The sequence below is a fragment of the Rhodamnia argentea genome, chromosome 2, assembly GCF_020921035.1.
Source record: "Rhodamnia argentea isolate NSW1041297 chromosome 2, ASM2092103v1, whole genome shotgun sequence".
In the NCBI taxonomy this organism is placed as follows: domain Eukaryota; kingdom Viridiplantae; phylum Streptophyta; class Magnoliopsida; order Myrtales; family Myrtaceae; genus Rhodamnia; species Rhodamnia argentea.
This window is the reverse complement of record NC_063151.1, coordinates 23,720,929-23,744,826: the sequence shown is the minus strand read 5'-3', so window position 1 is coordinate 23,744,826 and position 23,898 is coordinate 23,720,929. Positions and strand designations below refer to the sequence as shown.

At 40.0% G+C, this 23,898-nt stretch overlaps 4 protein-coding genes across 6 annotated transcripts in view; 3 read left to right on the top strand and 1 right to left on the bottom strand.

Moving 5' to 3' along the window:
* Window positions 1–7,349, bottom strand: part of LOC115755456 (kinectin) — a 33,197-nt gene extending 25,848 nt beyond the window's left edge. The window contains exons 1-7 of one of the 2 annotated variants that reach the window (XM_048274187.1): window positions 7,218–7,349; window positions 6,640–6,695; window positions 6,466–6,552; window positions 5,187–5,320; window positions 3,746–3,804; window positions 3,594–3,648; window positions 3,480–3,518 (exon numbers count right to left, since the gene is read on the bottom strand). In XM_048274187.1, the coding sequence (XP_048130144.1) occupies window positions 3,480–3,518; window positions 3,594–3,648; window positions 3,746–3,804; window positions 5,187–5,320; window positions 6,466–6,552; window positions 6,640–6,688 (423 nt within the window). In that variant the 5' untranslated portion in view covers window positions 6,689–6,695; window positions 7,218–7,349. Of the gene's footprint in view, window positions 1–3,479; window positions 3,519–3,593; window positions 3,649–3,745; window positions 3,805–5,186; window positions 5,321–6,465; window positions 6,553–6,639; window positions 6,725–7,217 lie in introns of both variants that reach the window. The other variant, XM_048274186.1, reaches the window with a different exon arrangement.
* A 932-nt stretch (window positions 7,350–8,281) lies between these two features.
* LOC115755462 lies at window positions 8,282–13,331 on the top strand. Its single transcript, XM_030694872.2, has 5 exons — window positions 8,282–8,564; window positions 8,966–9,036; window positions 9,483–9,588; window positions 11,248–11,380; window positions 12,915–13,331. The coding sequence occupies exons 1-5, from the start codon at window positions 8,482–8,484 to the stop codon at window positions 13,077–13,079; spliced, it is 558 nt and encodes a 185-aa protein (XP_030550732.1). The 5' UTR covers window positions 8,282–8,481; the 3' UTR covers window positions 13,080–13,331.
* Window positions 13,332–15,960: 2,629 nt separating this feature from the next.
* On the top strand, window positions 15,961–18,842 carry LOC115755460 (RING-H2 finger protein ATL7). 2 transcript variants are annotated; one of them, XM_030694869.2, is made up of 3 exons: window positions 15,961–16,482; window positions 16,571–16,653; window positions 18,341–18,842. In XM_030694869.2, the coding sequence occupies exons 1-3, from the start codon at window positions 16,231–16,233 to the stop codon at window positions 18,462–18,464; spliced, it is 459 nt and encodes a 152-aa protein (XP_030550729.1). In that variant the 5' UTR covers window positions 15,961–16,230; the 3' UTR covers window positions 18,465–18,842. The 2 variants fall into 2 exon arrangements, with proteins under 2 accessions (XP_030550729.1, XP_030550728.1); XM_030694868.2 differs by having other exon boundaries at window positions 15,969–16,482; window positions 18,127–18,842.
* Window positions 18,843–20,325: 1,483 nt separating this feature from the next.
* Window positions 20,326–22,494, top strand: LOC115755459 (phytolongin Phyl1.1). Its single transcript, XM_030694866.2, has 2 exons — window positions 20,326–20,764; window positions 20,949–22,494. The coding sequence occupies exon 2, from the start codon at window positions 21,161–21,163 to the stop codon at window positions 21,995–21,997; it is 837 nt and encodes a 278-aa protein (XP_030550726.1). The 5' UTR covers window positions 20,326–20,764; window positions 20,949–21,160; the 3' UTR covers window positions 21,998–22,494.
* Window positions 22,495–23,898: the final 1,404 nt, after the last annotated feature.

Below are 23,898 nucleotides of genomic sequence, written 5' to 3'. Positions count from 1 at the left end.
ATGGGCCATACTGACCTGTAATTACGGATTCAAAAATACAAGAAATGGGACAAGTAGCCGTCTGAGCTCTACAAGGCTGTGCTCTCTATATGGCTCCATTGCTATGAGGGCGTCATCATACTTTGTTGATTGATTCTGGTTTGTAGGTCTACCAGAAAAATGATGATAAATATCATATACTTGAAAAGTTATATTGCAACTTGTTAATGTCTGTACGCACCACTTAAAATCTAAGTTGCAATATGTTCTATATAAATGTGGCGTCCCCCCAGTTAACAATTCCGATATTTGAGGTGAATCTCAAACATCGCATTTGAGCAAAAAACTTGTTTTAGTCCTGACCGCAAGCAACGGTTTGCATCAGAGGCCGATTACTGAAGCTTGAAGTTCTGGGATTGGATTGGTCTTCTTGCCAACTGCTTTATAATTGCTGTTCGGTCTTCGTTTCCGTCCTTCAAAGTCCATGAGCTAGTCCATTACCCAGAGGCTTGACCGAAAAACACTATGTTGAAAGAATTTGTGGAAAAATAGTTCATGCAGCTTTTTCTTGAGGACTAACTGACCTTGTTATGTTTGGAAGGTATTTTGGCTTAATATGGTCACTAAGTATGGATGATACAGTGAAGCAGCAAGTTGTTTGATTGGGCAGTGGCCTCTATAATTCGACACGATCTCCGTTTTCCATTAGTTTTCCTTCCTTTCTTTTTCACTCTTTGTTATATTAATGCAACTTCCTCTCGAGCGACTTGTCGTTCCAGTTTAGTATCATATTACTAGGCTAGTCAGTAGTTAAAACTACGAGTATCCGATGTTCTGGCCGCTTTCTTTTCCTGTTCACACACAAGCATCTAACTCTATCTTGTACTCCTGTCCGCAGGGGCACTTCACGAGCTGTGATATTCCCTGTTAAGAGCAGAAAAACAAACGAATGATTCCGGCAATACATGTGTAAGGGTGCTAAGAAAATTTCTAAACAGAAGGGTGTGTTACTTTATCATTCCTGAGTTGACACAGCATATATATTGAAGAACAGTAAACAAAATCCACAGAAAAAACTAGAAGCAATAGAAAAACAATCTCCCAGTTCTGGAAGATAACAGAGGTTGGAAGCAGAGTGAAACCAATCCTATTTTATGGGCACACTCCCCAGTTAACAACACATTGTTCAAACACAATATTGTCGACACCCATTTCACGTGTTTTCTTTTTAAGTGAAAATCGCAGTTTTGGAGTAATTTCACCTTCAGTTTCTCGATTTGATTCTGCAGAGACTTCAGGAACTCGGTTTCCCCAACAATATCTGCTAAAAGAGCTTTTTGTTCCTTTTCCAAGGTCGTAACATCCATTGCCCTTAGCTCTTCCTGCATCGTACCACAGCAAACAAAGATGCTGAGTCTTAACTACAACCAAGTACAATCAATACAGTGTCCTGGACCTGATCCATTTTAGATCCAAGTTCAGCAGATAAGCCGGACCGCATTAATAGAACTTAAAGGTACCAATCTGTATTAATTTGGTTCATAAAACCAAATGCAGACATTCTGCATAGGTATTGCATGAACTACAAGTATTACGGCGATTGAGTATATACATACTCGACAATACCTATTGCAGTGATCCTCACCTGGAATTCATTTGACTGGCTTTTCACTTGCTCAATTCGCTGCTTCATCTGCATTAATAGGAGTTGCACTAGCACCATTAGTGTTCATGAAGAGATGATGATGAGCTGCAGATCGAGGATATTAGCTCCTAGTGTTTAGTTGCCTCTTAACAAGTTCGCTTCTATATTTCATAATTACAATAATGGCCTCTATATTAAAAGTGATTAGAAATTAGACATCACCCGTGCCAAAAGGCGACATTAGCAGATAAAGATGGAAGCATAAGTACCAAATCAAAGCTAAAACTCCCCTAGAGATACAAGGTTACGCGACTGGGCATGTCATTTGAATCGAGCCGCTCTATGGCAATTTTCTCGTAGATTATAAAATTGAAATGGGAAATGCTTCATTCAGGACCATGTGGTATGCTCTATTTTCTGGTGCTTATCTCCCAAGGTGAACATTGTAGTGCATATTATATCATATCCGCTCTAAGCTTTAACAATCAGTGAAAATCATTTTAACCAAAGAAGTGAAATTTAGATATGGACTACTTAACTGCAGAATTTTCTGCAGCTAGCCTAGCTTTTGTTCTTTTGATCTCGTCAAGTTTTGCTGCCGCAGAATCCACACTGAAGATCAGTTCCTTTCTTGCTTCATTGTTCTGTCAGTTCAAGCATTAAATTTAAGTAACTATTCCGTTCAATGAACATAATTCTTTTGTTTTTAGTTTTTCATCTGTAAGTACCACGTTATCAGTAAGCAGGTGATTGGAAAGCTTGCCTCTTGCTGCAAAGGCATCTGCATTAGATATCAAAAGTAAAACGCAATGGAAGTTTTTGCAACGCATAACCTCACGGTGCACGGTACAAGGAGCATGGCTCCTCATTGAATCTACTTACTGGCGCTTACATATAGGTGATAATTTTTCCTGTTGTAGATCCTGCCTTAAGTTGAAACATCAGATTATGATGACCAGATGACCCAGCAAATGGCCCGACAACACTAAGGACTAGACTAGTAACATGGCTTTCATGACGGACACAATTGAGTTACTGATGACCTTTGCTTTACTAGCCACATCGACAGTGCTCCAGCAAAAGTAAGGAAAGGTTGACAGAGACTCGGCAGTTAGTAAAGGGAATTGACGAACTTATCTCTACAATAGATTTGTCAAACAAAACTCATATCAATGGCAGGAAAAAGGAACCGTTCTTGTTTGAAGTTTATGGCCAAATGATGATACATGCTAAAGAAATAGCTGTACGTGCTGCTAAAAGGCACAATAGATCATGACGACATAAAAATAGAAAGTCTAAAGAAGATCACATGTTAGTAACATATGACTCCATTGGCCTCCAGTTCAAACTCGAAAAAGTCAAACACTCATACCTCCAGCTGCAACCTTTTCTTCATCCATTGCTTCCTCGACCTGCCAACATTCTGGTTAGCAAAGAACTGCTATGATCTTAGAAGCACATTACTAAACATTGGGTTTCTGAAACCCCCCACCCCCAACCACACCAACCTCCCCACCCACCCCCCAAAAAAAAAAAAAAAAAAAAAAAGGCTGCAAGGTAATAGCCAAGACAGAAAGACATAAGAGAATTCAAGGAGGTTAACAAACTCTTTCCTAGAAGGGGAACCATAATATAATTAGTGCTAGAGTTCCCATCATTAAATTCAGCCAGGAAAAAAGTGACTGAAGCAATGCAAACCAAGATGTTTGTACATGTTTGTGAGCGCGTGTATTTAAAAATTTCAGATATGGTTGGAGCACAACAAAGGATGATCCTCCTCCATATGACAAATTTAAAATCTAATGGTAAAAGCAAGTCCAAAAGTAGAATAAAGAAGGAGTTCCAAGTCACGCACTTCTGTGTCTGAGCTCGGTATGCGACAGTTAAGCCATCCCTAAATGAACAGGACAAACACTGTCAGCTTGGTGGACATTCTGATGTTGCGAGGTCAGATCTTGAGAAATATTACTTGTAGCTGCTGGAATTTGACATTGATATCCTCAGCAACCTTGGCATAGTATGTGCTGAAAGTCCAAGAAATTCAGTGAAGAGTCGAAGAACACAGCATCTTTTTGGGTTCAAGAGGACAACAAATTAGATACTTGAGAACAGGCCAGTAACCTTTTCTCAACTAGTTTGCCCGATAAGCTTACTCTTTCTTGGTGAACTAGCTCCAATGTCTGCACCGAACTCCAACAAATATTCATGGTAAGATAAAATTACCCAAGTTTCTTTATAAAGCATAATCGATCACGTGGCTTAGTCATTTAGAAGTTTAGAAAGCCTCGCACTCCAACATATATATCATCCTCCACCATTTCAGATCCAACTCAATTTCCTTAAATAAAAATAATAAACACAAGGTCCCTTGATACAGGAGTCTAACACTATTTAGCTTTGAAAGTGTCAAAATCAAAATTTACTTATGCTCTGCCACATCTACAAGAACAAATTTGAAAATCTACACAGAAATGATTGAAAAATTACCTATCTTGACACATTTGGGATAATACCTATTCGAGTATTAGCTGCTTCGACAGCCAAGTGTCAAAGCAAATAGCACTGCACATATTATGACGCCAGAGGAACTCTTCAAAGGCTCCAGGAAAAAGATATTTATGAATTTCATCACTGGTCTGACTGCCCTTTAGCTTTTCAGCTCGTATCAGATAAACATCTGTGTCTAATTAACTGAAAGACAAATTTGAAACCTTTCCAACTTCCTCTCCATCCTCACTCTCTGCCAGTGATGCAAATCTAAAATTCATGTTGACCTTAGAATTCTGCTCGACATTCCAAGCTATGCACTCGCCATACAAAGCAGCCACACTGCAAGCTTCAAACTATTCTCCGCAACTTTGGGGACATATTAGTTTCTGATACAGTGTCTGACTCTTCGAAATTATTTTAATATGCAGCATCGTCTCCATTCCCACAACATATTACGGTGGTTTTATGCACTAACTTGATTATCAGAAAAGCCATTTCACACAAGAGAATCGCTGCAAACAACAAAGTGCAAAGCTTCTCTTTATCTGGTATCTTTCTATCTCGGGGTGGTCTAAGGCATGAACCTGAACAACAAGTCACAGATTTTCTAAGATATCACAAAGCTAGCAGCATCAACAAATTATTCACATTGATACAAGCAAAAGACTAATCAACCAGTAGAGAGATATAAGAATCAGTCTATAAATTGAAAAGAAAGTTATTATTTGAGGAATGGAGGACGCAGCAAACTATTTTTGTTCAATTGGATGCTTAGTTGAGTTTCAAAGTGATAGAATGGTGCAAAAGATTCTTCCAAGTTCCATCCAATGCAAATTGGCAAAAAATCTATCTTTGGAGTCAATAAGTAAAGTGAGTAGAATAACATCTTATCACGGGAACACCATGAGAAACAGATATCACAGTTCAGTGTATCGGACATAAGGCTGCAGATCACTTCCTTTTTCAGAACCCCACAGGTGATCGTGTTCTTCTTTTCCTCTCTTTTGGTCGAGTTCATGCAATCCGTCACTATCAATTAAATCACACATTTGTAAACGAGGAGGAGCTCTACCTGTGTCAGTGTGAGACAATCAGATTCCAAAGAAGTGACCTTTCTCTGTTTGTCCAATATCTGAGAGCATATTTGTCCTTTTGCAGTCATCATCTGCTCTGTTTCTTCTTTAAGTTTCTGAATTTCCGATTTTGCTGGACAAACGACATTTAAATAATAAAAAAGAGGAAGTTAAGTACTTCAAGAGAGGAAAGATTGTTTTCTTTTAACAATTCTATACAGTAGCACACACAACAAAATTACCCGAAAGCAATCATGATTGAAATACAACAATCAAAAGATTTTAGCCGAACTAACAAAAACTTGCACAAATTGATTGGGTAAAGATTTTCAAGGAGATATAGACGAAGATTAAAGCTTAAATTCAAGTAGTTACCGTAATTACCACACATGACGTCAAGAAGAATCACGCACCTCTCAAATCACTACAACAAGCAGATGAAGTATTCTCACGAAAGGTACCTCACACCTAGAACAAGGTCCACATATCCCATCAAATGACAAGGACAAGGAGAACACCGATTTAGGCTTGGAAAGATGCTCTTTGAAACAACCAGAAATATCAACAATTTGCATGAAACATTGGGGTCCGCTCGTGTATGAATAGAACTAGTCAGCATGCGCCTCCTTGATTAAACATTATGCAGCTGCAACTCTGCTACTGAAGCATCATCATGATTCAACTTAACATCATCTTCATCCTAATCTGTAAATTTGAAATGATAATCTACACGAATCTGATAAAAGACTGACAATTATTGTAATTAGTACTAGCTAGAAATGACCGATATTGATACTTAAAATAATGTAAGCTTAATTATAAATGAAGCATTCACCCATGAAAAGCTTTGCATGGATATTTTCGCTTGAATTTAAATCTCCAACGTTAATTTAGCCAATGAGTTTAGAGAAACCATTACATACTATACTGAGCTCTTGCAGAAACTTATCGCGGTTTTTAGTATGTGATCCGCAGGTAGATAAGCAAAAGCGTATAAAGTAAGCACCAGTGAAAAAAACTGTCATCTATAACCGATAGTATTACTAAGAAAAATCATAGTCATTGGGTGATCAACTAGGAAACAGGAAAGATGCCATAAGCGAAGCTAACAATCACCTCAAAGACAAATAGACGGGGACAAACTAATGCAAGCGCGCAGATATGTAGATCATGTAATACATACGTTCACAGATGCATCTATCATGCCGTAATCATGTGTGCCTGTGCGTGCTCCTGTGTGTAAGAGAAGAAGCAGCGAATAAGAGAGAGAAACCGAACCAGAAGTGAGGTCGCTTTCCAGAGACTGAATGGTAGTGGTCTGCATTTGCTCTTCGACTGAGATCTTGGCCGCCTGATCCTCCACATCTTTCAACTCACAATTGCAGTTCAGCAACATTTTTTTACATAAGGTGTGCATGTTTTACTTCAAGAGAAAGACAGGGAGAGATGTACCGTTCATTTGACATCGCAGAGTCTTCATGTACTGCAAGTATTCCTCCATCTTCAAACTGCACATACATTCAGATCACGTGCCACGCTATGCACAAAGCGGAAAATCATCAAACAAAGGTGCTTTTCCCTAAAAACTTCTGTCCAGCAATACTGCGTCGTAAATCTCAGATCTAGTGAAAACACAAGCTTAAATTCCCGATGATGAACTAGCATCTCCAACTCCTTCGTCAATAGAGCCGTGAGCTGAGACAGACCGAGTAAGAACTGGACATATTGGAACACCTCTGTATCACGCGACACGGACAATGAGAAGCTCTAGTGCAGCGATAACTAATCTCGCAACAAAATCACAGAACGCGTCGTTCAGCTCTCACCGCTAGATGACCGAACGAAGCGCGCTCAAGTTTTCCGAAGAGGGCAGAACTACGTGCAGAGACGCACTAGCGATGGTGTCGTTAACTCGTGATCGCGGCGCTACGAGCTAGATGCCACTGACGATCGCGCTGAATCGGCGCTAGCGACGGCGTTGTAAGCTCGTGATCGCGGCGATTCCTAGACGATGAAGAACAGAGACGCACCTGAACGAGAGAGATGACCGAGCGATTTGGCTTTCACGAGAAGCCGATCGCGAGAGAGAGAGGGAGGTGGAGGCAAGTGGCGCGTGAAAAATTGGACGCCAAAGAGACGGTGATCTATATATAGCCTAACCCAATCCCATACCCGCCCAAGCGAAAAGCAAAATGAACCACTTAAATCATAAATCACATATGCTCAGTTGACAAATCAAATTCGGAACTAGTGCGTCTAATCACACAATTTCAAATACACCATAACCAACTGAACCACCCAAAAAAGACGGTCCGACAATTTTTAACTTATCATAAAAGTCTTATATTCAGAGTAAAGTATTTTATTTGAATTATGAAAACAAGTTTTTCACCGTCACTTCAATGTAACTCAGGTGGAGCATAGCTATTTATTCCAATAGAAAAGGCCGATCTAACAAAGCTCGACGGAATGTTTAGGATTGTCCCTCCTTCCCCCCGACTTGGGAGTAGTCTCGTGGAAAGCAAGCGGCAACTTCTAAACACTAGATGTTTCTTTTGACAGTTCTCCAATCACTTCTAGGTTTCCTTACAGAAGGCATCCTTTCTTTGGCAGGTGAGGAAAGCTCCTGAGGAGGGCCCTGCAAATCAAAGAAATAAAAATCGCTAATAGAAATCGTTGCCCAAGTATTGGAAAAGGAAAGCCAAATGAGGTCCTGGATTTTTAGGGTAAAGTCCTTGCTTGCCGAATCCAAGACTCATCGCCATCTGATTTTGAATTTGAGTCCGAACGTTTAGATCGCTGTCATGTTTAATTTCCTCTCGAGTTAAAAGATCGCCAATTTGATTTCTACCGGGAGGGAAGGAGGTACTTCTAAGATTCTGCCGCTGCTCTTCTTGTAGCTTTAAACACTTCTTCTATCATTGTCGGTTAGGAGAGCCGGAACTGGTGCGAACGAAAAGGCAAGTGATCAAATTAAGTAAATCAGGGATAATTTTTTGGACCAAATTGAATAATGACTAAGAAGTGGAGGACCATGTTGACAATATTGCCAAAAGTAATGGATAAAGAGGGGAGAGGAATTTATTTTTTCTCGAGTAGAACCGACAGCTCCAGGGGATGACACAGGTTCCTCAAGATTGAAAGCAAACGTGTCTGCAAGCTAGCTAGCTATGAAGCAACCTCACGATTCGAAGAGAGCTTGAAGTGCGAATCTCTGCGCGACCGAATTCGATTGGGAGAGCTCGGGTTCAAGCTTTGCATTCGCGTCTGATTCTCGAGGGATCGGGAGAGTAGATGACGATGATGATTCCGGGAAGTGGACTGATGCCTTGGTTGCACGGCAAGGTCGTCGATCCCCTTCTCCAGATCCTCCGCAAGTACTCTCTCTCTCTCTCTCTCTCGAGCGACTGCACAGCTTCTCTGTGCTTGCACGTCGTTTACTTTGACACGATCTCCTTTTGTTCGTCCGTCTTGGAGACCAAACGTTTGATGTTTTTCTGCTTCGTTCGCGACTGGCTTTGCGGTTGTGATTTTGACGTGGGTTGGAATCTATGAAAGAATCGGTGTTCCTGTGTCGATTGGAACACGAGATTTAGATTTCCATCGTCATTGCGATGCTTTGGTTGCCGAGTTCGGATGTCTAGAAACATGCTCTTCCGATCCTGGGTCCTTTTTGTGTTGCATTTGTTGTGTGTGAAGACATTCTCGTGAGGAAGAATGATTACCGTATTCGAGGACGACAAGGGATTGACGTTTCTTCTGAATTTTGAACTCTCAGGGGTGCAGAACCAAAGCAACTGGCATTTTCTTCGGCTCTTGGCATTACTCTCGGCGTGTTTCCAATTTGCGGTAAGTCTGTTTTTCTTTTTGGTATCGAGCTGATACTTTCAAGACCAAAATGCTGCATTTGGCACCCATTTGAGCTGCCTTGGTAGTTTTCAGTCCCGGCACACAGTTCTGGATTTGGGCTTTTGGAGCTATGAGTTCAAGATTTATCCTCTTCCTTATTAATTCGGCCTACTAAAAGCTTGGTGTTACTCTAATAAGAGTCTTTCCGTTAAAATTGTTGAAATATGTGAAGTTGGCATGCATCATTCCATTTTAGGAGCAGGCCCGCTAGTCTGGCAGTAATTCCGTAGTTGAAGAAAGAGCAATGAACTCATTGTTTGTTCACTTTCATAGGCGATTCTACCAAAAGAGGGACCTGCTGCGTTACAATAGAACAGCATGCTGCATCAAGCTTTTCAAATGCAAGTTGATGGGCTCACTTGTTTTTTTGTTTTTTTTTTTAACAGGTGTCACGGTGTTTCTTTGTGGGGTGGCCATTGCCTTGCTTGGATCTCGATGTCATTCCCCAAGTGTGATGCTGTTTAATTTCTTGGCTACTCCTTTAGAATTGAGGTAAGCAATTTTGCCACCAGCACCTTGCTTCTTGCCCTGAATAATTGAAATAGGACAAGAGTATATCAGTATATCTAGATGCTGCTGACTTCTGTTAATAGTCCTTATTTAGTTTTCACAGATAATCGGATGTCCAATGGACCAAAAGCATGAGGCTCTAAAACATGACTTCTCATTATTAAATGATTGGATAACCAGGGGTCTTGTTTTCGATACTTGGCCGATGTTAACATAAAGTACGTAAGATTAAAAGGGTCCAAATATGCTATCCATCAGAAAACTTATATTGCTTTAGGTGCCACGAAAAGAATTTGTTAGGCTAATACTTGAAATCTGAAATTATTTATCTCCCTAAAGAGCCTCATGACCTTAACTGGTAAGTTTAAGATGAGGGCCAAAAGCAAGTCATAGTGTGGGAATGATGCTTTCAGTGTTCAGCTTTGGATGCAAGTGAGGAACGGATGTACTTCTGGAGAGTCATAAAGCAATTATTCACAGTTTTAGTCACTTATATGGCCTCTTCTCATTACAAAGCCATTGTTGCTATATTTTTCAGACTAAGAGTTTAGACCATGGCAAAACTATGATTAGACAAGTAGTGTAAGCTGAAAAAGAAAGTTGCCTCAACTGAGTAGACCATTTCTCATTCAATGTTATGGGTATGTGGTGTGTTGTTGATGCTTAAAGTTGCAATTAAATTTAGATCGGTAGGTAGATACAATCCTTGAATTAGTTTGCCAAATTCGCAATCAACCGTGAGGTTCAAAATCTGAACTTTGAGCATCATTTTGATGGGGAACAAGTTGTATGGCCAAGTTTGTAATTCAATTCCCACAATGATGAGCTCCAGCAGATGAACTACTGTTTGGACTAATCAGAAGCCACTGGTTCCTTAGAGCTTTCTCTCGTGGCCTCGCAAATTTTATGGAATCTATTCTCCCAAGAAATCTACCTCTTCCTGTCCTGACCTGCGACACTGTTTTGGCCCCCCAAGTTTTATGCATGAAATGAGTTTTGTTATTGCAGCAGCTGTGTGGTTGTCCTGACAGACCAATCAACATATGAGCACGACCCCTTACAGTTGCCTTATGGTTTTGATGTTTTGCACCTTCAGTTTCATCCGCTAAGGTAAATAATATAAGGAGAACCAAGCTGGTGATAGGAGCTGGTCCTTAATCATCAAGACTGGACCGATGAATGACTGAACAGTAGTGTTTTGGATATATAATTTCCAACTGTCTTTGTCATAGTTTGGGAAGAGAGACAAGTCTCGTAGCTTCCTGCTTTGGATAGTGTACGAGGAAAATGAAAAGTAGTAGTTTTAGAGATAAGTTTATCTGCCATCAAAATGGAATTTATAGAATTGAAGTTTAATATCCCGTTGAGGAGGCAACCACTGAAGGCCATTTTGCAAAGTCCTTACAATGTCGATGTGTCATTGAATTTATAAAAGGCTTTGATCTCCATTGTAAGCTTAGTGCTGAATGAGTGATCACATTCACTGTCGTTTCAGTCTCTGTTTTTTTAGTAGATTTAGTTTCTAAGCCTATATGCCGTTAGCATGGTACTTATTTGTGAGTTACACTTCCATATTCAGCTTGCCAGAAACTTAGTTCATTTTAATTTGTTTCTTGGAACATGTTTGTTTGGCCTTTGAAGTCTGGTGGTTCCGTTTCTGCGCTTTGGCGAGTTCATATTAGGTGGGCCTCATTTTCCACTTACAACTGATGCCTTGAAGAAGGTGCTAATGGGTCAAGCATCTCGTGAAGTCTTACTGAGTATATGTCATGCGGTAAGTGTGGTCACCTCTCACTGGATTGTCTTTTTTCTTCCCCCTCTTTTGTCTACTTTTATGTGGAAAGGCAAATTCACTGCATGTACTCTTTTCGTTTGGCAAAAGAAGTTCCATGTTTTTTCACTCTTTTCTTTTGGCAAAAGAAGTTCCATGTTTTTCCTGAAATTTCTCATTGTTTGGGTGTATACTCCAAATTAAGACTAAATGCTACAATAAAAACACCAACCGAAACTAAGCCTAACTAAATGGGGTTGGCTGTGTTAGGCCTTGTACATGATCACACTTGAATTGTAGTCACTCCTATACGATCTATGTGCTTGATACCTTGCCTTATTGTCTTCTTCAATGTCTTTTCAAGTTCCTGCGGACCCTTTTGACCTGAATCTCCATCCTATATTGACATCTCACAGCAGCATAGTAGTGTTATTATGAGCACCCAAATCATCTCGAACTTTCTTCTCTGGAAATCTTCCAAAGAGATTCTCTTGTAAGCCTTCTTATTTGACTTTTCCAGATCTATGGGGGTCATATGTGTTGCATAAACAAGTGATCGAACAATAAAATAAACAAATAAAAAAAAATTGAATACTAGATTTACGTGGTTTGATTGGTGTGACCTACATCCACGGGGAGAGCAACAATAAATTCCACTCTAGATCAAGCGATACAATGGACATTACAATCACACTCAAGTCACTTGAACACTCTTAGTGTTTCCCAGCTCACAATTACATCCAATAATAACTCACATAGTGTTTAGTTCCACAATTTCTCACCAAAAAATCTTTTAATCTCATTTCAACCGAGAAAAAAAATCTTTTAATCTCGCGAAGGAATTCACAAATCGTACCACAAGATTTAATTGGTTTCTCGGTGTAATTCTTCGAACAAAATCTCTACTCATGAAGTCTACGAAGAAGCTCTCTCTGCACGCATTCATCAATAACAGCCGCCCAACGTACCCACAACTAGTGTGTGTGTGTGTGTGTGCGAAGCCGATTTTAATATGAATTAGGAGATAATGTGATTCGGTTAACAAGCCCAAGTTTGGAATTTCTTCTTTTGACTTTTCTTTGGCCAATCCAATTCGGGAAAGTAAAGTTGCTATATTCAGCTTTGCTTTATTTCAGACGTCCACAAAATATCCTAATTTCTGACTTTCTTTTAATCGATCGGGCTTTCTTGCAATTCATCTTGAGCCAGATTTCATTGGCAGGCTCAAACTCGAGACATAATTTCAACAATATGCAGATCCTCTTGTTTGTTCTTATACCTTTACACCTCTATTCTTAAGCCTTTCCTGAATCCTTTGGTATCTTATGCAATTTCTTCAATCTTAGACACTAGAGAAGTCATAAAAGATTGTGTTCTAGATAGTGTCTTTGTAATTGTTTTACCAAGCCAACTGATGCTTCCTGGCTTTATCATAGATCGTTATGCCTGGTTTATCATTATGTTGGGCACAGGAAGTCTTATGGTATTATGATGTCTTTATGTCTTCGATTTGTGAGAGCTAAAAATCCTTTTGCAGTTATTGGGATGGCTTGTTGCTGCGCCTTTTATTTTCGCCTTCCTCTGTGTATTATCTCTACCATGTTTCAACCTTTTGGTAAGCAAGTTCAAATCTGGTTCATCAAGCCCTAAAAAGACCGTCCGTTCGCCAAGAGATGTCAGTATAAAGGTAAGAGATGTCTGACAGCCGATAACTCTTGCAACCCTTGTGTATATAGGACTATTTTCAGCTTTGTATAATGCTCTGCTGCCGTCTTATTGAATGCTGGTGCTGGGGCACCGTGTGGGTCAGAGAGCAACCTGTGAATGTTATGATCACGGTGAGAAATGGGTCGAAGTCTCTAACTGGATATGTCATCCACTTGAATGTGCAGGGGATTCAATGTAATTTGTTCATTCATGGTTATATGAAATTCATTCTGCCGTATTGGTATCGTTGACGCTAACATAGGAAAGCAATAGCTCAAGGAGCACCAGCGTTTCCTCTCAAAAATCTATTCGCCGGCTATCAGAATTCTCGTTTATTTTCTTGATGATTGTGCTTGAAGGCTGATCTCTGGTATGACTCTGTCCCTTGAGAATGGTTATTGCTACTTCGACTACCTACAAGACATTTTACCATGAAAGATCATGAGAAATTCGTGGAAATGGAGAGTCAAACTTGCATCGTATTATAGTCGAGGCGAGTATTAATGTCAGGCATTTCCATCATCCCTTGCGATTCAAGGTTTCATTCGAAGTGAAGGAACTTCAATAGGAACTTAGGACCGCCACTGAAAATGAGACCACCACCTCTCCTCTTCCGATCAGAAACTACCGCAAAATAGGCAGATCTTAACAGGAAAAGAAATAGAAAGAGGGGTGTGACCACAGTCTTAAGGTCGATGTTTGTCGCATTTCGATCCCATAGCAAAAGAATATGAAGGCACAGTGCGACATGAAATCACCCATACAAAGGAAACTGTGAGAGCTGTCAAACGGACGGGGAAATAAGGAGGCCGGCCGGGTTTACTTTTTGTCACGAGGTATTAATTCCATAATATTCGAGTTCGATTGTAATTCGCGTTGTTTCGGTATGCCGGAACAGAATGGAAAGGGCATGCAACGCACATGTAACGATGTCGTTGGATAACTTGGTTTGATGAACTGTGGGAATGGACATAATAATTGGTTGTAAAGAAGAAACGTTGTGGGAGTGGGATTGAATGAGAATTCTCTCGTGAATTTAAATTACGCCAAATGCGCATTGATAGTACGGTGAATCGATACTTTTCAATACTAATTTAGGATTTTGAATTAATTATTAATTAGTCATATAGTTCATTAATTATAATCATTGACTGTATTTTCGAATTATTGTCTATAATTTGACAGATTGATAGTTAATATTTCATGGTTATAATCTGGAATTATAAAAAAAAAATTTACATTAAATCATATTATTGCACTATTTGGTTATGCTTTATAACGTGGTGAACTTATCAAATTATTCAGATTCATAAAGAAAAAAACAAATGGTATAATTAGAATAATTATCTATTAATTGACATCGATTAACATAATGATTTATTAGACTGTAACTATTAAGTGGGTGGGACTTGGAATGACCAGATCGGGGGTATGCTCTTGAATGATAATCCCAACGCTCTGCGTTTGGTCGTTCGTATAAAACTCGGGATAGAATATGTTTTATCATATCCCGTGTTTGGTAGGTATCCCTGATAGTATAATGTCGGATATAGGGGGATATAACCCGGATAAAAAAATCCTAGGGGAGGAGGTAGGATAAGGTCGGATATGATTTCTCTTATCCGTCATATAAAAGCTAACTTTCTTGTCTCATTTGTTTCTATTTTCATTTTATTTATTTTTTTTGCAAAGAGTTTTGAAAATCTAATAAAATGTGTATATTTTCAAGTTTTTTTTTTTTGTGTATGAGAACATTATTTTTATAGTAATAAGATCGGAATATTTCATGAGCATCACGTAGGGCACATACGTCCTTTATATTGATATACGGTTTCTACCAAATGCAAGATAGAATAGGATATGAGAATATCCAACTTTAAATCCGTAGTTCACCAAATGATGGATAGGATATGGCAAAATTCCTAGATTTCTTATCCTATCCTATCCAATCCTATCATGACCGAAAATCCCGACGACTAAACGCGACCTAAAAGGATTGCTCATTCCCTTGGGATGGTAGGAAATCGGACACCCAAGCAATTGGACAAGGAATCCTGGCCATTCCATCAAACCAAATGCAACGTTGGACGAGTCGAACAAAACAAACCGATCGTAATAGATCATTCAACTTTGGCTCGAGAATTGAACGGGATGGCTGGAAAATTCCTGAGTTCAAATTTAGATAACCCCTATACTACGGGGGTTAACTACAAAAGTCAACGGGGTTTTAGGATTGCATTGCACTCTCCTAATACTTTTAGGGGTCGAATCCGAGAAATTTCAAAACGAGATAGACCTACAATTTCGCCGAACATGTGATAGCTATCGTCATTTTTGGTCCATTAACTAACTCGATTTCTCTTCGCATGATTTCCTCATAGGGTCGAAGCATAAGCCCAGGTTCGGAAAGAACTAGAATACTTTCACTCTCTCTTCTGCTTCCTTCCATTTTCGCTCCCCCTTCTTTTTGGTTTCTCACTCCTTCAAGCAACTAAGAGCTACGAAGATTGTCGATCATTCAACATAAATTATGTCAATCAATTTTTTAAAAGAATCGCCTCTGCCCGATCCACGTAAGAAGTCGGGAGGAGAAAAAAGCCCTCGTGCATGATTTTATGTTAGATATTTTCGATTCACGTTGATTCATTCCATATGAATCGTTGAATAACGAAAAGGATGACGAATATAAATTGGAAGTCTTTGATGGTTTTTGTTGGTGTAGATCAGCGCTTTTTCATCTGCCAACTGCGTTGCTTCGCTAACTTCGAAATAGAAAAATCATTTAAATCAATACAATATACACATCTTAAGTTGAACTTTTGACACCTCCCTCAAATAATTTTTGCCTTGTTTTAAAATTTTGTCGTCTCTTTCTCTCCATTCCGACATTGGCCAATGACCTTGTTCGCATCCGAGTTTTCTCCTCCGCGCCGACGCAACTCGTCCCATCCTGGTTGTCTCGGCGATTTTGCATTGTCGTCTCTCTCCTGGAACTTCTTGGAATATTTTCATCCATTCGGCCCGACCATTTTCCTTTTCTTTTCCTTTTTCTCTGTTTTCGTAAGGAGTTCATGTCTCTGTCCTCTGTGTAACCCGACCGTTGGGAGATCTTGATCTTTGCCAAATGACAGTCGGGTCGGTGGAAGATGTCCTCCGAGACTGAGACCAGTTCGAGCTCGGACCCTCCTCCAGAGCGCTGCTGCTCTTCTTCCCCCGGCTCCAGCTTGACTGAGCTGAAGCTGTACCAGGCCTTCATCTTCTCCGTCCCCATCGTCTTCACTTTCGTCCTTCTCTTCTCCTTCTACTTGTTCTACCTCCGCCGCCGAAGGGCCGATTGGGTCTCCCTTCGCATGCGCGCTTCTCGACCGATCGATGGGCAAAACGTTGACGTCCCCAGAGTAAGAGACCGATGGGTCCCCGTGTTTTTCCCTCAAGCTTGGATCTTGTTCTGGTAATGTTACTGACTGATCGATTTCTCATTGGCAGCCTGAAGTGGGCCTGAGGAAAGAACTGAGAGAGATGCTTCCCGTCATTGTGTATAAAGAGAGCTTCTCGGTCAATGACTCACAGTGAGTACATGGTGCACCGGCCCTTTATTTGGCTTAGTGTAATGTTGACTTGCTTGTTGCTTTGTCTCCGGATGTTTCAATCAGTTTCTTGATCTCTTGTCTGTTGGTGAAATGAAACTCCTAGAGGCTACAGGCGTGACACATGATGCGTAGAAGTTAACTCATCTTAGCTGATTCAACTGGGCATTGATGCTATACATTCGAACATTTTAATCATTCTTCATGGGGTAATTTGGACGTTCGCCGCATCTAAAGAAAGCATAGTCTCCCGGCACTTCAACTTTTGGATTCGGAAGGACTTCTGCTTATCACAAACTTCAGCATTGTAACTCAATGGAAAGTTTTAGAAGGCGAATACATAGCAAAGTTTGAGAGTAAATTGCTCTAGAAAAGATCGTTGCGTTGCCGAGATTGTGTTGGCTTGTTTTGCTGGTCATCTTATTCGCTGGGCACTTCTTTATCGTCTTATCTTTTGCCCAGCAGGTGTTCAACAGACAAGAAGAAGAAAATTATGCACATTTGACATGTATATTAGTGGTGGACACAAGATTTCAGGCCTTTCGAAAGGGTGATTTTGGGTTAAGCCTTGTTGTCTAGCTTTAGCCAAAGGGGGGAACTTGATTCTGGTGGAACAGAACTATGGGAAAACCTCTTAGACAAAGTTAAGTGGGTACCTTTATGTGGGAAGCGAAGTGATGATGTATCGTATCCACCCACAAATAGAGGAACTTTCTCAGTAGTGGTCTTCTTTTTTGGTACATGGCAGAATCAGTGAAAGATCCTGCTCATAAACTTTAAGGATAAGGCATTTACATGCATTCACATAATAACTCCAGATTAAGTGCCTCATGTCATTTTTTTTTCCCTCTTTCTGATTTCATACGAGAGTGTGGGTATTTCGTTGAAGTAAGTTGGTCCTGCAGGGTTATGTATGTAGATGTTGAAAAGGAAATATGTTAAGTATTCCTTGGATTCTTTGGAAGGGGATAAATCGGAGATCATCAAATAGAAATAATCAAAGTTTTTCTTAACCAATGGGGACATATATTGGTCCATCATGAGAACTGTCTGGTTTAGCTATCCTTTGAACAGTGGTTTTGGGGCCTCTGGAAGCATGCTATTATCACACTGAATCTCATTTGGTGGTTTGGTCATCTACTATTTGTGTGGGCTCGGGGTGATAAATATGTGAGAGAGACATTGAGTTTGCAGCTTTTTGGAGATGCCGGTGCATGCTTATTTCCAGACAGCTTGGCATTGCTGCTCCGCTTTATGGCAGGCAATTGCCTGTTGATGGTGATAGTGTCGATTAATGGGAGTGTCTACTAGAAAACATTTTTTGAGGGAATCCGAAGAGATAAGTTACAGATCTTAGCTAGAACATCAGTTAGTTTGATGTGCATTTTTAACATTAAAGCAATAACCTGATCTTTTTATTGTCTGTCTCTCATAGTTTGAACTCCTTGGCTGCAGATGTTCAGTGTGTCTCGGGGACTACGAGGCCGAGGATAGACTTCAACAAGTACCGGCATGTGGTCATACTTTTCACATGGGTTGCATTGACCATTGGCTTGCCACCCACACGACCTGCCCCCTTTGCCGCGTCTCTCTTCTTGCTCCTACAAATAGGTCCGTTGAGGTCCAAACAGAAGCAGGATGTGGATCTTCTGATCAAGATGTTCTGCAGGTTTGTGAAGAAACAGATACTACGCAATCTCAGCAGGAAAATGGTGTTCTCAACGAAGAAACAGACTTTCAACTCATTGTTCTTGAAACTGAACAGCATCCTTGAATGGCTCGAGGATGGTTAACCATTCCTACGCGGTTCATCTCCTGCTCTTTTCATTCAACACTAAATTTTATTCATGAATCCAATTTCAAAAATCAGTTATTTAGATGCATTAGGGCGGATGTCCAATGTAGATTAACTGACATCCCTGATTTGAGCAATAAATTAGTGTACCTCGGTCAATCTAGAATTTCTACTGACTATGAGATTCAATTAGATTGAGTTGTCTCCTTGCTTCTGTTCTGTCTCTGAAGTACCTCATGAAGCTTTGTTAATCGGCTTGTACCGGGATTAGACCCCTGCACTTGTTGTATTTCTGACAATCTATGACACATTCTTTGTTCACCGCCCACATTACCGGCTCCTTTTGTATCGGTTTGTCGGAGCTTTTATTTTCCTCGTGGTGGCTGTTGATTTTTCTCTCGAATTTTCTGTAATCGATACAATCGCCATCTATTCATTTAGTTAGCTAACTGTCTGATATTTTGCACCGACAGCAATGGACTCGTGATAGGTCTTGCAAGAGAAGCTTCAAGGTTTCCTGTAGAGAGCATTTTGTTCTGATAGAGAACCACCATGATTCTACTGAAAATTCTCTTGGTGTAGTGATCATTTCATTTCTATTTTCATTGCCAAAACATGTTGGAGTCTTTTGTATGAGCAGAGGTTTTGCCAACAAGATCAAACGAGTTGATTATCAGTCGAGGATTTGAGCCGCTTAGGAGTTCTAAGGCAGTTATCTCGACGTCCGCCATCTCGCCAGTAAGAAGCTGCGAGTGTTCATATGCTGATTGGAATAAGTCGAGGACTTGATCGACTTTAACTAGAAATAACTCTCTCAAGTGAAGATTGAGCGAGATTTGCCCAGTCTTGATGCCATCGGAAAACTAATCGAGCTACGTACTTTGGTTGAAGAGAGGCTCGATGGATTAGAAGTTAACTAGGTAAGATTGGCTGTGTTCATACCTCAACCCTTCTTCTTTTGGCCAAAACTTCATATGCAACGACTAACTAGTCCTTCTATGATACTTAAATAGTTCGCCGTACATGTCTTACACACCCAAAGCGTTTACCGTACTTAGGCTCTGTTAGGAAATAGACGATTCAAAAAAATATATTTTTTTTAAAATGATCGCTTGTATAATTTGAAATAGTTAATTAATAAAAAAACGTTTGAATATTTTCGTTGTTAATGAATAAATATTCTTTATTCATTCATTTTCAGAATCGATACAAACAATCATTTTTTAAAAAAATATTCTTCAAATCATTCATTTTTCACGAAACAAATGCATTCTTAGATCAAATTTGAGTTACTCGTGAGGAGGGCTTGTATGGTCCATGAAGGGATCGATCTATCATCATTCCATAACGGTGGAAGAGAGGCGGGCTCCGAGAAATGGTGTTGATGTTGATACTCGATGGTGGAACTCATATCAATTGGAGAAGGCGTCGGCAACGATAGTGGTGGACCGATGGCGGGTTTTATTAAGGCGACCAATACTAGCAATATCGTGTAAAAGTCTTTTTCAATCACTTATAGTTGCTAAATATTCTCGAAGTACAGGCATCATTAGTAATGATCAATCAACTTTAATCACGTTTTCTCTTTAAATTTAACACGGGACATACTTTTTATTGACTAATTATTTAAGCAATACATATAATCATTTAAAAAAAATATTTTTTAGATCGCTCATTTTTCGTTAAATTAACGGCACCTTGCGTTAATTTCTTATTTGATGTATTGATATTAAGGGCAGGCATGTGATCACACACCGTCTTTGCATTTTGAAATTGTTGGTGAATTATGTACAGTTCATTTTATTTAAAAAAAATCAAAAGGGGTTGGACAAAATCATTTCTTTATGGAAATTTCTTGCCGCCTGCGGACGGATGACCAGTGTTTGAGCGCAAGACAGAGTAAATTATCTTTATCATTGGAGTAAACTTTACTCGTTCGCTGATGGAACACAAGAGGAAGAAGGGTCAACTCGGCTCAAGCTTATCTCGAACTGGCATGAGGATGATTGGAGATTCGGTCGCATTTTGACCCTTCAACGTCGAACCCTGCCTCCCTTGAATCTCGCCCTCCCACGCCGTCATTTGTAGCTGGGGTGAAGCTCCTCAGATCATTACAGTCTTGAACGAGTCAAGTTGGTAGAGTATTGCTGGCGACGTTGTCAAGAAACTTGTTCGAGTTTCGTATCTGTTTGGTCGTCGAGAAATTTCGAGGAAAAGAAGATGGGAACAATGTTTGACTCGCGAAATTCTTGATTCTGTCCTCTTCTTCTTCTTCTTCTTTTATCCGTCCACTTTCTTGTAAGTATCTTCGTTCTTTCGTTTCCCTTTCTCGATCGCTGATTCTTGATCTGTTTTTTTAACTTCTGTTGTAGTTTTATTGTTAAATTTTTTTGGGGGTTATTTCACTAGATTTCTTTCATTCTAGGAGACACTGGTTGCACCCTCTTCCATGCATTGAAATCAGATTTCCGATGGTTATCAGGGGTGGATTACTTAATGAGAGCTGGCTGAAGGAAGTGACCATATTCGCTCTTTAGTTGTTTTGATTACTGCGCTGAAGGACCTTGTGACCCTGTTGTTGAAGAGGGGTTTTTGAGGGTTGTGTCTAAGATCTGAGTTCTCACAAGCTGAGAGGGGTGCTTCAATTCTGAATCTATTTCGGCTAGTGTCCGCCAAACAATCTTTTGTGGAATCATGGGTACCATCCCGAATACAGTTCACTATTGTTCCGTGTCAAGGGGAAACAGAATACTTTATGCTTATAATGAGGGCAACCCTGAGCTAGATAATTTGGGCGCCTTGTGCTTGGAAAACACTCCTTCTTTCCATAGATGGTACTTTGAGACTGTGGGTAAGAGGACCTTCGGATTTCTGGTGGAAGATGGTTACATCTATTTCACGATTCTTGATGAGGGTCTCAGGGACCGGGGTATCCTACAGTTCCTTGAGCACGTGAGGGACGAGTTCAAGAAGATTGCTAGAAAGGGCTCTAGGGGAAGTTTGTCGAGTATTAACTCGGTCATAGTACAGGAAAAGCTAGTACCTGTAATACAGCGCTTGATAACTTCGTTGGAGCATGTTCCTCAGGGTTGTGATGACTGGCCAATTGAAATTGCTGCATTGGATCAGGCAGGGTTGTCCCCGTCGCCAAGTAACATGAATGGGGAAAATGGAATTGGTAGCTCCACTAAAGCCCCTTTGTTGGGCAAGATCGGTGTGCAAGAGAAGAAGAAGACCAAGGATCATGTTGTTGTGATGCGGGATATTGAATTGGAGGAGCACCGGAGGTCATCCGACAGAGGAGTCAAAGTTGATTCTGCTGGCCTGGACTCTACCAACCTAAGCAGATCAGGTTCTGCAGTTTTAATGCAGAAGGATTATGGTTCCATGAGGAATAGATCAGGTTCACAAAACATTAGAAAGAGATGGTGCCGCCTAGTTCGCATTGTTCTTGCCATTGATGCTGCTGTCTGTGCAGTTCTCATTTCCATTTGGTTGATGATTTGTCTCCGAACTGAATGCATGCGCTGAAGAATTTTCTCCACTGTGATGCTGCAATTTTTATGAAGATGGTTAATGGAGGGTTACTACAACTCAGCTTCCAATTTCACATACCAAAGCAGCTGGCTTCTTGGCCATTTTGAGATCATGAAGTGAACTTTTTCAAGGAAGGATCTGAGTGGGATGTTCTTGATATTGTTGACTTGTCCCATAATCCTCTTGGAGGTAATGATTTACATTGTATCTGTGATACAGTGAAAGTCATTGGATCTAGGGTCCACTATGCAAAGGGAAAGAACATTAAGATGACAAGAAATCATAGGCATCTTGGTTGGAGGGTCTATACCATACTTGCATTGGTGACAGGTGTAATTTTTTTACATATTGAAAATGCAAGTCTCCCTTTTCCATCTGTAGTTGCACCTCTTTAGTGTCGAAAACATGTTGTAAATCTTGCGGTTTTTTACCTACATGGTCGAACCCTTTGTAGTCCATATCATTGCTAAAATACTAATTACGCTTTTTTTATGATTCTTGTTCTTATTGGAATTGTTTAAAGATGGCGATGCTAATATTAACATAGAAAAATAGTATCTTTACAGTGGTAGTCATAATTGATGATTCTGATGCGATGAAATAAATTTAAGTAGGCCTGTAAAAGATTAAATAATAGTTTGTATAGGGTGGTTTACTCTTTTAGTTGGAGCCTTTGGCTTTAAAGTGACTCTAGTGTTTGGCTTTAGTAATGACTTAAATAGAGATTTGTTGCGAAGGTTCACTTCTGAAGCTGTTATTTACATGGGGTTTACCAAAAACATAGGAGTATAGACATAGCTATATAGGAAATTACTCTTATCTGAAGAGTAATTCTTGAGGGCGATGGATTTCATTTACTATTAAACATGTGTCAGTTGTCTCTTGCTCTGCCTTATCAATGGATCCACCAATTGGTGTATTTCAACATGATGTCTCCTGGAAAAAGTGTGATTGATGGGAGAATGAATATCTATAGTGAAAGTCAAAAGCATAAACCATGAATCCCTGAGGAGAGAGCAGGGGAGCAGCTTCTGGCATAACTTGTTTTCAGCCTATACTGATTGTGTTTTGATGCCAAATAATCACTTTGAATCTTTGTTTTCACATTAATCAGAATCTACTTCCTGAGCTTTCTGTATAAGCCAAGAAGAATGAAACTTTGGTATTCTGTACTTTGAGGCACACATATATATCATCCTTCGTGAGGTTCTAGATGTTGTAATTGTCAACATGGATAATTGTCTTTTACATCCTTGTGCTAGGATTATAAGGACAAGGCATCTGAGTTGGATCTTATGCTTTGAAGTCTTGGCTCTATTAGAGGATGGAGATGTGAGATGGATATAAATATTGGCTGGAAGGAATTGGTAGATGCTGATAATATTTATATAGCAGGGAATACCCAGACACACGTTTGATGTTTTACATGAGTTTCTTGTCAAGTAAGACAGTGCAGAGATGTAGCATGTTTATGAGCATAAAAAAAAGTGCAAGTAATGATCGAGGAGTTCAGGTATAGAGAGGGGAAATTGCTTTTATGGAGAGGAGATCATATTGACCCCTGTGCTGGTTTTTGCCTATTACGGTGGCAAGCCATTGGCGAGCCTTGGAGAAAACAAGGCATCGGTGCGAATTCTTGTGCTGTATATTTTGGACATAGATTCTGGTTTGGTAAACTGCAATTACAAATGTGGAAGTTGCCATAAACTGCCACAGACCAGTCCATGATGTATATTATTAGTAAATTTTGCTTCTAATCTATAGGGGCAAAAAGCCTGCAAGTAGTGACTTGCTGGATTCATCAGGTTCCATGTTCTGATGCTGATATCGTCCGCAGCATGTTAAAAGATGCATAGGTTGAAAGTTAGATTTAACGCGATCGACGAAGAAATTAT